This window comes from Hemitrygon akajei, chromosome 9, assembly GCF_048418815.1.
Source record: "Hemitrygon akajei chromosome 9, sHemAka1.3, whole genome shotgun sequence".
Taxonomy (NCBI): Eukaryota; Metazoa; Chordata; class Chondrichthyes; order Myliobatiformes; family Dasyatidae; genus Hemitrygon; species Hemitrygon akajei.
In genome coordinates, this window is record NC_133132.1 from 63,425,487 (window position 1) to 63,439,145 (window position 13,659).

At 54.2% G+C, this 13,659-nt stretch overlaps 1 protein-coding gene across 1 annotated transcript in view; it reads left to right on the plus strand.

The window, feature by feature from the left end:
• LOC140733175 (calpain-8-like) overlaps window positions 1-13,659 on the plus strand; it is a 79,420-nt gene that overhangs the window by 15,087 nt on the left and 50,674 nt on the right. Inside the window, exons 2-3 of the mRNA XM_073056127.1 lie at window positions 1,278-1,347; window positions 1,889-2,007. Coding sequence (XP_072912228.1) covers window positions 1,278-1,347; window positions 1,889-2,007 — 189 coding nt within the window. The remainder of the gene's footprint in view (window positions 1-1,277; window positions 1,348-1,888; window positions 2,008-13,659) is intronic.

Genomic DNA, 13,659 nt, shown 5'->3' on the forward strand with positions numbered 1-13,659 from the left:
TTGAAGTATATGTGGATTACTTTACTAGGCCCAGCACAGAACTGATGGGCCAAACAGCCTCCTGCACAGGAATGAATCAATGCTACAGAAAGGGCACAGTGATGGTGATAGGGTCATAGATACTACGGGACTAGAAATTACATTTGTTATCTGGGTTAGTAAAAAGTCAAGTCTATTGTCATTTAACTATATACATGTATGTAACGTATATAACCATATAATGTATATAGAAACAAGACAGCGTTTCTTCGAACCAGGGTGTAAGGCACAGCAGTATAGACACCACAACTTAGGTAAGGATAAAATCTACAGATAAATCACACATAAATAACAAACTAAAGGGCATTAATATTAAAGTATGGAACAGATTAACTAGTGACACTTTGAAAATGATGCTGCCAGAGGTTCAGAAGCTTAATGTCCTGGGGAAGAAACTGATTCTCATCCAGACCATTCTAGTCCTTATGCATCAGACTTTCCTGCCTGATGGTAGAAAGTCAAAGAGGATGCTGGATGGATGGGTGGGATCCTTCATAATAGTAAGGGCCCTGCATAAACAGCACTTCTGATAAATATCGGAAAAGCTACAAAATCGTCTTAAAATTCCATCAGCAAATTCTGTTGCTGTCTGTACTCAGCCCAGTTTAGCCTCTGTGTGATCCCAGACCCCCAGCTTGGTTAATCCCTGGGTGCCTCTAACATGTTCCGATGAGCTGTAGAGACACTGAGTCTCACAACGTGGAAACAGGCCTTTGGTCTGCTTGTCCATGTTGACTAAAATGTCAATCTGAGCTAGCCCCATTTCCCCTGAACCTTCCCTATCCAGGCACCTGTCCAAATGTACTTGCCTCAACCACTTCCCCTAGCAGCTCATTCCATCTACCCACCACCCTCTGTATGAGGACATTGCCCCTGGTCCCTTTTAAGTCTTTCCTCCCTCATTTTAAAAATATGTCCTCTAGTATTTGATCCCTACTCTATGCCCCTCATGATTTTATACCCACCTATAAGGTCACCCCTCAGTCTCCTATGCACCAAGGAATAAAGTCCCAACCTCTTCCTGTAACTAAGTGCCTCAAGTCCTGGCAATGTCTCTCATAAATCTTCTTACATTCTTGCCAGACACCCTGCTCAAGAATTCTTCGGGATGGCCAATAAATAACAGGTTCTTAGCAACGCCTGGCTTGTGAAAACTGAGATCCCCACACAATGGCACTGTGCTATATTTCCTTATCTTGTACCCTTAACTCCTAATGAAATCTCTCCTTTCTTTCCAGGAAATCCATTGGAAACCCCAGTTTTTTGTGGGAGGGGCCAGTCGTTTTGATGTGTGCCAAGGAAGTGTGGGTAAGTTTCAGTCGTGGTTCAGTAACTGGGACATGGACTTTCTCTGGGTTATAACACAGCCCTCGTTTACACCACAACCCACACATCATAGCAAGAACTCCAATACCGTATAATGCAGACTAAATGGACATTATAACTGAGACCTCCCTGCATGTTCCCTTGCCCATTGTGACCAAGACTTCCTGTTTCATGATTATAACCCATAGTCTCTGTACGTTGTAGCCAGGGCTCCCAATCCTGCTCCCCATGCATTGTAGCACATAACACTCCCTCACATTACCACCCAACTCCCTCACGTTACCACCCAACTTTCCCACATTACCACCCAAGGCATGCCCAGTTCCATAATACAAATTCATGTATTGTGCGAACGGGTCTTGCCCTGTGTTCTTTGAGCTCTGCTGTGTGTGGAGACAATATAACCTGTGTCACACCCTGTCTGTTTGTACTCTGGGACAGATGCCCTCCTGCTGCATGTGTGGGGATGATATACCCTGTATGTGCACCCTCTGATGCTGTCTCCCTTTGTACTGTCCCCCAGGAGACTGCTGGTTCTTGGCCGCCCTGGCCTCGCTCACTATGCAACAGGAGCTCTTCGACCACATTGTTCCCCCAGACCAGAACTTCCAGAGGGAATACTGTGGCATCTTCCGCTTCCGGGTAAGTGCTGAACTTTACATGGTGCACCTGCAAACCAGTTGCTGATTGGTTCCTCCAGTTGACATCAGTGACTTGTCTCTGTTTGGCCAACACAGTGTTTAATGAAACTGGCCAGTCTAAAGTCCATCTCTCAGGGTTTGTGATTTAGACACTCCCTACATTACCCATGTCCCTAATCCTACAAACTTAACCTCATGACCCTAACTAATCCCAGGGGTGTGGTGTGGTTGATATGACTCACCCTCAACAGCAGAGGGTTTCCTTCACTGACAAGACACCAGTTTGGAGCTGAGGAGGTCTGTCCTGCAGGGTAAGGTCAGACAGACTGGATCCACACTTGTTGGAGTTTAGGAGATGAAAAGCGGTGAGGGATATCAGTTTAAGATTGTGGTTTAGGGAAATGGGGTTGGGGATATGAGGTTAGGGTTGTGGGGGTGTAGGTTATTGGTTACGGATACAGGGTTATAGTTTTGGTGTTAGGGTCATGAGGTTAGGTTTATGGGATTAGGTTTATGGGGTTAGGGTCATGAGGTTAGGTTTGTAGGATTAGGGACATGGGGTTAGGATATATACTGACATAGGTTTTTGAGCAGTTTAAGATGAGTCCCAGCCAGGTTATGTGTTTTGTCAGCCATATCTCCATACAAAATATGGAGTGGTCCAGGTCCCTCCTTGCCCTCTCTTGGAACCTCTCCTTCAACCAGAAGTTCTTCATGTTCCTGACATCCACTTGGTATCTTTAACTTACCCACCCTCCAGGTTCCCAGCATTGTATGGGGTCTCTCCGATCTTCTAACCCACTTCAGATCATAGCCCCTGCAGTGTCTTGTGGGTTCATCCACATGAGGTTTTCCCCTTACAAGAGCATCTGGGACCAGGGGCTTTGTTTCAGAAGAAGGGGGTGTTCAGTTAGGATTGTGAGGAAGAAGCTACTGTCCCAAAGATTGTGAGTGTTAGGATCCAACCCTAGAAAACTGAGGATTGTGGGAGGTTGGATGAGGAGACATGGGTTACCATGGTGATGTAGGCTGTAGAGGCTGAGTGTTCTACCTCTTTCCTGTTTCTTGTAATCTCACTCCCCTCATCCCCCCTTCCACTTGCTGGGATGAGTGCCACTTCGGGGTGCACCCACCCTCTAGGGGATGGTAGCTGTTTGATTAGTGAGCAGAGGGAGCAATAGTGGAGATCTGATAGGTCCCATCAGGATCTGCATTGCTTGGAGCTCAGAAGAATGGGGAGGACCTTCTTGAGTTTTAAAAGATCTTAAGGATAAATGTTGAGAGGTTTGCACGACTGGAAGAATCCTGAACAGAGGGACAGAGATTCAAGATAGACGACCAGTCATTTAAACCTGGGGAGTGTAGCAACTTCTCGCTGGGGTGGTGAATCTCTGGAATTCTCTGCCTCTGAAGGAACAAGGAACTGGCACAGAAGACCAGCATTGATCAGCTACCATCATATTGAATGTTTTGACAGATTTGAAGGGCCGAGTGGCCTACTCCTGCTCCTGTTTCCTTGTTTTGTTTGATCAAGTTGAGCAGCAGAACAGCCTCCTCCTTTCGTGATAGTTGGAGGTGAATGTTTACCTTGGCAAGTCACATTGCAGTGCAGTTTGATTACTTACTCTGTACGGTTGGACTCTTTCAAATTTGATTTGAAAAGAACAGAGGACTGAATTTGATTCTTTACACTTTATGACAATGAATAGCCTAAATCCACAGTTCCAAACACAGATTTGTGTGGAATACAATCACCAGGTGGATTCAATGAGCTGGCGCCTCAGCAATGGAGTTGGCATACAGCGGGTTTTCAAACACAGCCAAAGGTGAAGAATTTAGACTGGTTGCTATAGGGACAGTGGTTATGGAACAGAAATGCCTATATACCTTTAGACATTCGGAGACATTGTGGTGAACTACATATACCTGTCTGGACTGCTCCTGTGGCTCCTCCCACAGACCCCTGTATAAAGGCGATTGAGGTCTGAGCCCGGCCTCATTCTCCAGGATGTAGTGTTGTTCATTCTTCCAGTCAATAAAAGCCGATATCTCGCTTCTTACGTCTCAGAGTGAGTTATTGATGGTGCATCAGACATGTTTGGGGAGGAGAGGGACTACAGCTGTGCAAGACGATAACGAGACTGCCTTTGGAATATTGTGTCCCAGTCCGGTCTGGTCAGCCAGCTATAGGAAGGATGCCATGAAGTTGGAAAATGTGCCAAAAAGATTCACAAGGATGTCTGGAAGGTTTCAGTTACAGGAGAGGCTACTGGATAGGCTGTGACTGTAGGAGGCTGAAGCACAACCTTTAGAAGTTTGTGAAATTGTGAAATCACAAAAGCTACAGATACGGGAGATTGTGAAAGTCTGTTTCACAAAGTAGGGGTGTGGTCTAAAGCCAGAGGATATAGGATTAATGTGATACTTCCCTTTCATCCCAGGTATTAGACTGGTGAATCCTGTTTGGACTGTCTCCAGTGTTACGGTGTCTCTTCTAAAATGAAGAGACAAACTCTCTTTACACTTGTATAGCTGTAACAGTACTTCCTTGTTCAGTAAAGAACAAAATGCCCATACCCTCCACACCACTGGTCGGACCGGCCTGCAGAGTTGTGTGATTTGTGCACTGGGGCAGCCGAGATCCCTCCATGTATCACTCAGTGACTGTTGTCAGGGTCCAGCACACACTCAGTGGCTGTTGTCAGGGTCCAGCACACACTCAGTGACTGTTGGCCGGGTCCAGCACACACTCAGTGACTGATGTCAGGGTCCAGCACACACTCAGTGACTGTTGGCTGTGTCCAGCACACACTCAGTGACTGATGTCAGGGTCCCGCACACACTCAGTGACTGTTGTCAGCGTCCAGCGCACACTCAGTGACTGTCGTCAGGGTCCAGCACACACTCAGTGGCTGTTGTCAGGGTCCAGCACACACTCAGTGGCTGTTGTCAGGGTCCAGCACACACTCAGTGACTGATGTCAGGGTCCAGCACACACTCAGTGACTGTTGTCAGGGTCCAGCACACACTCGGTGACTGTTGTCAGGGTCCAGCACACACTCAGTGACTGTTGTCAGGGTCCAGCCCACACTCAGTGACTGTTGTCAGGGTCCAGCACACACTCAGTGGCTGTTGGCCGGGTCCAGCACACACTCAGTGACTGTTGTCAGGGTCCAGCACACACTCAGTGACTGTCGTCAGGGTCCAGCGCACACTCAGTGACTGTCGTCAGGGTCCAGCGCACACTCAGTGACTGTTGTCAGGGTCTAGCACACACTCGGTGACTGTTGGCCGGGTCCAGCACACACTCAGTGACTGTTGTCAGGGTCCAGCACACACTCAGTGACTGTTGGCCGGGTCCAGCACACACTCAGTGACTGTTGGCCGGGTCCAGCACACACTCAGTGGCTGTTGTCAGGGTCTAGCACACACTCGGTAACTGTTGTCAGGGTCCAGCACACACTCAGTGACAGTTGGCCGGGTCCAGCACACACTCAGTGACTGACGTCAGGGTCCAGCACACACTCAGTGACTGTCGTCAGGGTCCAGCACACACTCAGTGACTGTCGTCAGGGTCCAGCACACACTCAGTGGCTGTTGGTCGGGTCCAGCACACACTCAGTGGCTGTTGGTCGGGTCCAGCACACACTCGGTGACTGTTGTCAGGGTCCAGCACACACTCGGTGACTGTTGTCAGGGTCCAGCACACACTCAGTGACTGTTGTCAGGGTCCAGCACACACTCAGTGGCTGTTGTCAGGGTCCAGCACACACTCAGTGACTGTTGTCAGGGTCCAGCACACACTCAGTGACTGTTGGCCGGGTCCAGCACACACTCAGTGACTGTTGTCAGGGTCCAGCACACACTCAGTGGCTGCTGGCCGGGTCCAGCACACACTCAGTGCCTGTTGTCAGGGTCCAGCACACACTCAGTGACTGTTGTCAGGGTCCAGCACACACTCAGTGACTGTTGTCAGGGTCCAGCACACACTCAGTGACTGTTGGCCGGGTCCAGCACACACTCAGTGACTGTTGTCAGGGTCCAGCACACACTCGGTGACTGATGTCAGGGTCCAGCACACACTCGGTGGCTGTTGTCAGGGTCCAGCACACACTCAGTGGCTGTTGGTCGGGTCCAGCACACACTCGGTGACTGTTGGCCGGGTCCAGCACACACTCAGTGACTGTTGTCAGGGTCCAGCACACACTCAGTGACTGTTGGCCGGGTCCAGCACACACTCAGTGACTGTTGGCCGGGTCCAGCACACACTCAGTGGCTGTTGTCAGGGTCTAGCACACACTCGGTAACTGTTGTCAGGGTCCAGCACACACTCAGTGACAGTTGGCCGGATCCAGCACACACTCAGTGACTGACGTCAGGGTCCAGCACACACTCAGTGACTGTCGTCAGGGTCCAGCACACACTCAGTGACTGTCGTCAGGGTCCAGCACACACTCAGTGGCTGTTGGTCGGGTCCAGCACACACTCAGTGGCTGTTGTCAGGGTCCAGCACACACTCGGTGACTGTTGTCAGGGTCCAGCACACACTCAGTGACTGTTGTCAGGGTCCAGCACACACTCAGTGACTGTTGTCAGGGTCCAGCACACACTCAGTGACTGTTGGCCGGGTCCAGCACACACTCAGTGACTGTTGTCAGGGTCCAGCACACAATCAGTGGCTGCTGGCCGGGTCCAGCACACACTCAGTGCCTGTTGTCAGGGTCCAGCACACACTCAGTGACTGTTGTCAGGGTCCAGCACACACTCAGTGACTGTTGTCAGGGTCCAGCACACACTCAGTGACTGTTGGCCGGGTCCAGCACACACTCAGTGGCTGTTGTCAGGGTCCAGCACACACTCAGTGGCTGTTGGCCGGGTCCAGCACACACTCAGTGACTGTTGTCAGGGTCCAGCACACACTCAGTGACTGTTGTCAGGGTCCAGCACACACTCAGTGACTGTTGTCAGGGTCCAGCACACACTCAGTGACTGTTGGCCGGGTCCAGCACACACTCAGTGGCTGTTGTCAGGGTCCAGCACACACTCGGTGACTGATGTCAGGGTCCAGCACACACTCGGTGGCTGTTGTCAGGGTCCAGCACACACTCAGTGGCTGTTGGTCGGGTCCAGCACACACTCAGTGGCTGTTGGTCGGGTCCAGCACACACTCAGTGACTGATGTCAGGGTCCAGCACACACTCGGTGGCTGTTGTCAGGGTCCAGCACACACTCAGTGACTGTCGTCAGGGTCCAGCACACACTCAGTGACTGTTGTCAGGGTCCAGCACACACTCAGTGGCTGTTGGTCGGGTCCAGCACACACTCAGTGACTTTTGGCCGGGTCCAGCACACACTCAGTGGCTGTTGTCAGGGTCCAGCACACACTCGGTGACTGTTGTCAGGGTCCAGCACACACTCAGTGACTGTTGTCAGGGTCCAGCACACACTCAGTGGCTGTTGTCAGGGTCCAGCACACACTCAGTGACTGTTGTCAGGGTCCAGCACACACTCAGTGACTGTTGGCCGGGTCCAGCACACACTCAGTGCCTGTTGTCAGGGTCCAGCACACACTCAGTGACTGTTGTCAGGGTCCAGCACACACTCAGTGACTGTTGTCAGGGTCCAGCACACACTCAGTGACTGTTGGCCGGGTCCAGCACACACTCAGTGGCTGTTGTCAGGGTCCAGCACACACTCAGTGGCTGTTGGTCGGGTCCAGCACACACTCAGTGGCTGTTGGTCGGGTCCAGCACACACTCAGTGACTGATGTCAGGGTCCAGCACACACTCGGTGGCTGTCGTCAGGGTCCAGCACACACTCAGTGACTGTCGTCAGGGTCCAGCACACACTCAGTGACTGTCGTCAGGGTCCAGCACACACTCAGTGACTGTTGTCAGGGTCCAGCACACACTCAGTGGCTGTTGGTCGGGTCCAGCACACACTCAGTGACTTTTGGCCGGGTCCAGCACACACTCAGTGGCTGTTGTCAGGGTCCAGCACACACTCGGTGACTGTTGTCAGGGTCCAGCACACACTCAGTGACTGTTGTCAGGGTCCAGCACACACTCAGTGACTGTTGGCCGGGTCCAGCACACACTCAGTGACTGTTGTCAGGGTCCAGCACACACTCAGTGGCTGCTGGCCGGGTCCAGCACACACTCAGTGCCTGTTGTCAGGGTCCAGCACACACTCAGTGACTGTTGTCAGGGTCCAGCACACACTCAGTGACTGTTGTCAGGGTCCAGCACACACTCAGTGACTGTTGTCAGGGTCCAGCACACACTCAGTGACTGATGTCAGGGTCCAGCACACACTCAGTGACTGTTGGCCGGGTCCAGCACACACTCAGTGGCTGTTGTCAGGGTCCAGCACACACTCAGTGGCTGTTGGCCGGGTCCAGCACACACTCAGTGACTGTTGTCAGGGTCCAGCACACACTCAGTGACTGTTGTCAGGGTCCAGCACACACTCAGTGACTGTTGTCAGGGTCCAGCACACACTCAGTGACTGTTGGCCGGGTCCAGCACACACTCAGTGGCTGTTGTCAGGGTCCAGCACACACTCGGTGACTGATGTCAGGGTCCAGCACACACTCGGTGGCTGTTGTCAGGGTCCAGCACACACTCAGTGGCTGTTGGTCGGGTCCAGCACACACTCGGTGACTGTTGGCCGGGTCCAGCACACACTCAGTGACTGTTGTCAGGGTCCAGCACACACTCAGTGACTGTTGGCCGGGTCCAGCACACACTCAGTGACTGTTGGCCGGGTCCAGCACACACTCAGTGGCTGTTGTCAGGGTCTAGCACACACTCGGTAACTGTTGTCAGGGTCCAGCACACACTCAGTGACAGTTGGCCGGATCCAGCACACACTCAGTGACTGACGTCAGGGTCCAGCACACACTCAGTGACTGTCGTCAGGGTCCAGCACACACTCAGTGACTGTCGTCAGGGTCCAGCACACACTCAGTGGCTGTTGGTCGGGTCCAGCACACACTCAGTGGCTGTTGTCAGGGTCCAGCACACACTCGGTGACTGTTGTCAGGGTCCAGCACACACTCAGTGACTGTTGTCAGGGTCCAGCACACACTCAGTGGCTGTTGTCAGGGTCCAGCACACACTCAGTGACTGTTGTCAGGGTCCAGCACACACTCAGTGACTGTTGGCCGGGTCCAGCACACACTCAGTGACTGTTGTCAGGGTCCAGCACACAATCAGTGGCTGCTGGCCGGGTCCAGCACACACTCAGTGCCTGTTGTCAGGGTCCAGCACACACTCAGTGACTGTTGTCAGGGTCCAGCACACACTCAGTGACTGTTGTCAGGGTCCAGCACACACTCAGTGACTGTTGGCCGGGTCCAGCACACACTCAGTGGCTGTTGTCAGGGTCCAGCACACACTCAGTGGCTGTTGGCCGGGTCCAGCACACACTCAGTGACTGTTGTCAGGGTCCAGCACACACTCAGTGACTGTTGTCAGGGTCCAGCACACACTCAGTGACTGTTGTCAGGGTCCAGCACACACTCAGTGACTGTTGGCCGGGTCCAGCACACACTCAGTGGCTGTTGTCAGGGTCCAGCACACACTCGGTGACTGATGTCAGGGTCCAGCACACACTCGGTGGCTGTTGTCAGGGTCCAGCACACACTCAGTGGCTGTTGGTCGGGTCCAGCACACACTCAGTGGCTGTTGGTCGGGTCCAGCACACACTCAGTGACTGATGTCAGGGTCCAGCACACACTCGGTGGCTGTTGTCAGGGTCCAGCACACACTCAGTGACTGTCGTCAGGGTCCAGCACACACTCAGTGACTGTTGTCAGGGTCCAGCACACACTCAGTGGCTGTTGGTCGGGTCCAGCACACACTCAGTGACTTTTGGCCGGGTCCAGCACACACTCGGTGGCTGTTGTCAGGGTCCAGCACACACTCGGTGACTGTTGTCAGGGTCCAGCACACACTCAGTGACTGTTGTCAGGGTCCAGCACACACTCAGTGGCTGTTGTCAGGGTCCAGCACACACTCAGTGACTGTTGTCAGGGTCCAGCACACACTCAGTGACTGTTGGCCGGGTCCAGCACACACTCAGTGCCTGTTGTCAGGGTCCAGCACACACTCAGTGACTGTTGTCAGGGTCCAGCACACACTCAGTGACTGTTGTCAGGGTCCAGCACACACTCAGTGACTGTTGGCCGGGTCCAGCACACACTCAGTGGCTGTTGTCAGGGTCCAGCACACACTCAGTGGCTGTTGGTCGGGTCCAGCACACACTCAGTGGCTGTTGGTCGGGTCCAGCACACACTCAGTGACTGATGTCAGGGTCCAGCACACACTCGGTGGCTGTCGTCAGGGTCCAGCACACACTCAGTGACTGTCGTCAGGGTCCAGCACACACTCAGTGACTGTTGTCAGGGTCCAGCACACACTCAGTGGCTGTTGGTCGGGTCCAGCACACACTCAGTGACTTTTGGCCGGGTCCAGCACACACTCAGTGGCTGTTGTCAGGGTCCAGCACACACTCGGTGACTGTTGTCAGGGTCCAGCACACACTCAGTGACTGTTGTCAGGGTCCAGCACACACTCAGTGACTGTTGTCAGGGTCCAGCACACACTCAGTGACTGTTGGCCGGGTCCAGCACACACTCAGTGACTGTTGTCAGGGTCCAGCACACACTCAGTGGCTGCTGGCCGGGTCCAGCACACACTCAGTGCCTGTTGTCAGGGTCCAGCACACACTCAGTGACTGTTGTCAGGGTCCAGCACACACTCAGTGACTGTTGTCAGGGTCCAGCACACACTCAGTGACTGTTGGCCGGGTCCAGCACACACTCAGTGGCTGTTGTCAGGGTCCAGCACACACTCAGTGGCTGTTGGCCGGGTCCAGCACACACTCAGTGACTGTTGTCAGGGTCCAGCACACACTCAGTGACTGTTGGCCGGGTCCAGCACACACTCAGTGGCTGTTGTCAGGGTCCAGCACACACTCAGTGGCTGTTGGCCGGGTCCAGCACACACTCAGTGACTGTTGGCCGGGTCCAGCACACACTCAGTGGCTGTTGGCCGGGTCCAGCACACACTCAGTGACTGTCGTCAGGGTCCAGCACACACTCAGTGACTGTCGTCAGGGTCCAGCACACACTCAGTGGCTGTTGTCAGGGTCCAGCACACACTCGGTGACTGTTGGCCGGGTCCAGCACACACTCAGTGGCTGTTGTCAGGGTCCAGCACACACTCAGTGACTGTCGTCAGGGTCCAGCACACACTCAGTGACTGTCGTCAGGGTCCAGCGCACACTCAGTGACTGTTGTCAGGGTCCAGCACACACTCAGTGGCTGTTGGCCGGGTCCAGCACACACTCAGTGACTGTTGTCAGGGTCCAGCACACACTCAGTGACTGTTGGCCGGGTCCAGCACACACTCAGTGACTGTTGGCCGGGTCCAGCACACACTCAGTGGCTGTTGTCAGGGTCCAGCACACACTCAGTGACTGTTGTCAGGGTCCAGCACACACTCGGTGACTGTTGGCCGGGTCCAGCACACACTCAGTGGCTGTCGTCAGGGTCCAGCACACACTCAGTGACTGTCGTCAGGGTCCAGCACACACTCAGTGACTGTCGTCAGGGTCCAGCACACACTCAGTGACTGTTGGCCGGGTCCAGCACACACTCGGTGACTGTTGGCCGGGTCCAGCACACACTCGGTGACTGTTGTCAGGGTCCAGCACACACTCAGTGGCTGTTGGCTGGGTCCAGCACACACTCAGTGGCTGTTGTCAGGGTCCAGCACACACTCAGTGGCTGTTGGCCGGGTCCAGCACACACTCAGTGACTGATGTCAGGGTCCAGCACACACTCGGTGGCTGTTGTCAGGGTCCAGCACACACTCAGTGGCTGTTGTCAGGGTCCAGCACACACTCAGTGGCTGTTGGCCGGGTCCAGCACACACTCAGTGGCTGTTGTCAGGGTCCAGCACACACTCAGTGGCTGTTGGCCGGGTCCAGCACACACTCAGTGACTGATGTCAGGGTCCAGCACACACTCGGTGGCTGTTGTCAGGGTCCAGCACACACTCAGTGGCTGTCGTCAGGGTCCAGCGCACACTCAGTGACTGTCGTCAGGGTCCAGCACACACTCAGTGACTGTTGTCAGGGTCCAGCACACACTCAGTGGCTGTTGTCAGGGTCCAGCACACACTCAGTGGCTGTTGGCCGGGTCCAGCACACACTCAGTGGCTGTTGTCAGGGTCCAGCACACACTCAGTGGCTGTTGGCCGGGTCCAGCACACACTCAGTGACTGATGTCAGGGTCCAGCACACACTCGGTGGCTGTTGTCAGGGTCCAGCACACACTCAGTGGCTGTTGTCAGGGTCTAGCACACACTCGGTGACTGTTGTCAGGGTCCAGCACACACTCAGTGGCTGTTGTCAGGGTCCAGCACACACTCAGTGACTGTTGTCATAGTCCAGCACACACTCAGTGGCTGTTGTCAGGGTCTAGCACACACTCGGTGGCTGTTGGCCGGGTCCAGCACACACTCAGTGACTGTTGTCAGGGTCCAGCACACACTCAGTGGCTGTTTTCAGGGTCTAGCACACACTCAGTGACTGTTGGCCGGGTCCAGCACACACTCAGTGACTTGTCAGGGTCCAGCACACACTCAGTGACTGATGTCAGGGTCCAGCACACACTCAGTGACTGATGTCAGGGTCCAGCACACACTCAGTGACTGTTGTCAGGGTCCAGCACACACTCAGTGACTGTCGGCCGGGTCCAGCACACACTCAGTGGCTGTTGTCAGGGTCCAGCACACACTCAGTGACTGTCGGCCGGGTCCAGCACACACTCAGTGGCTGTCGTCAGGGTCCAGCACACACTCGGTGACTGTCGTCAGGGTCCAGCACACACTCAGTGACTGATGTCAGGGTCCAGCACACACTCAGTGACTGTTGGCCGGGTCCAGCACACACTCAGTGGCTGTTGTCAGGGTCCAGCACACACTCAGTGACTGTCGGCCGGGTCCAGCACACACTCAGTGGCTGTCGTCAGGGTCCAGCACACACTCGGTGACTGTCGTCAGGGTCCAGCACACACTCAGTGACTGATGTCAGGGTCCAGCACACACTCAGTGACTGTTGGCCGGGTCCAGCACACACTCAGTGACTGTTGTCAGGGTCCAGCACACACTCAGTGGCTGTTGGCCGGGTCCAGCACACACTCAATGACTGTCGGCCGGGTCCAGCACACACTCAGTGGCTGTTGTCAGGGTCCAGCACACACTCAGTGACTGTTGGCCGGGTCCAGCACACACTCAATGACTGTCGGCCGGGTCCAGCACACACTCAGTGGCTGTCGTCAGGGTCCAGCACACACTCGGTGACTGTCGTCAGGGTCCAGCACACACTCAGTGACTGTCGTCAGGGTCCAGCACACACTCAGTGACTGTCGTCAGGGTCCAGCACACACTCAGTGACTGATGTCAGGGTCCAGCACACACTCAGTGACTGATGTCAGGGTCCAGCACACACTCGGTGACTGATGTCAGGGTCCAGCACACACTCAGTGGCTGTTGGCTGGGTCCAGCACACACTCAGTGGCTGTTGGCCGGGTCCAGCACACACTCAGTGACTGTTGTCAGGGTCCAGCACACACTCGGTGAC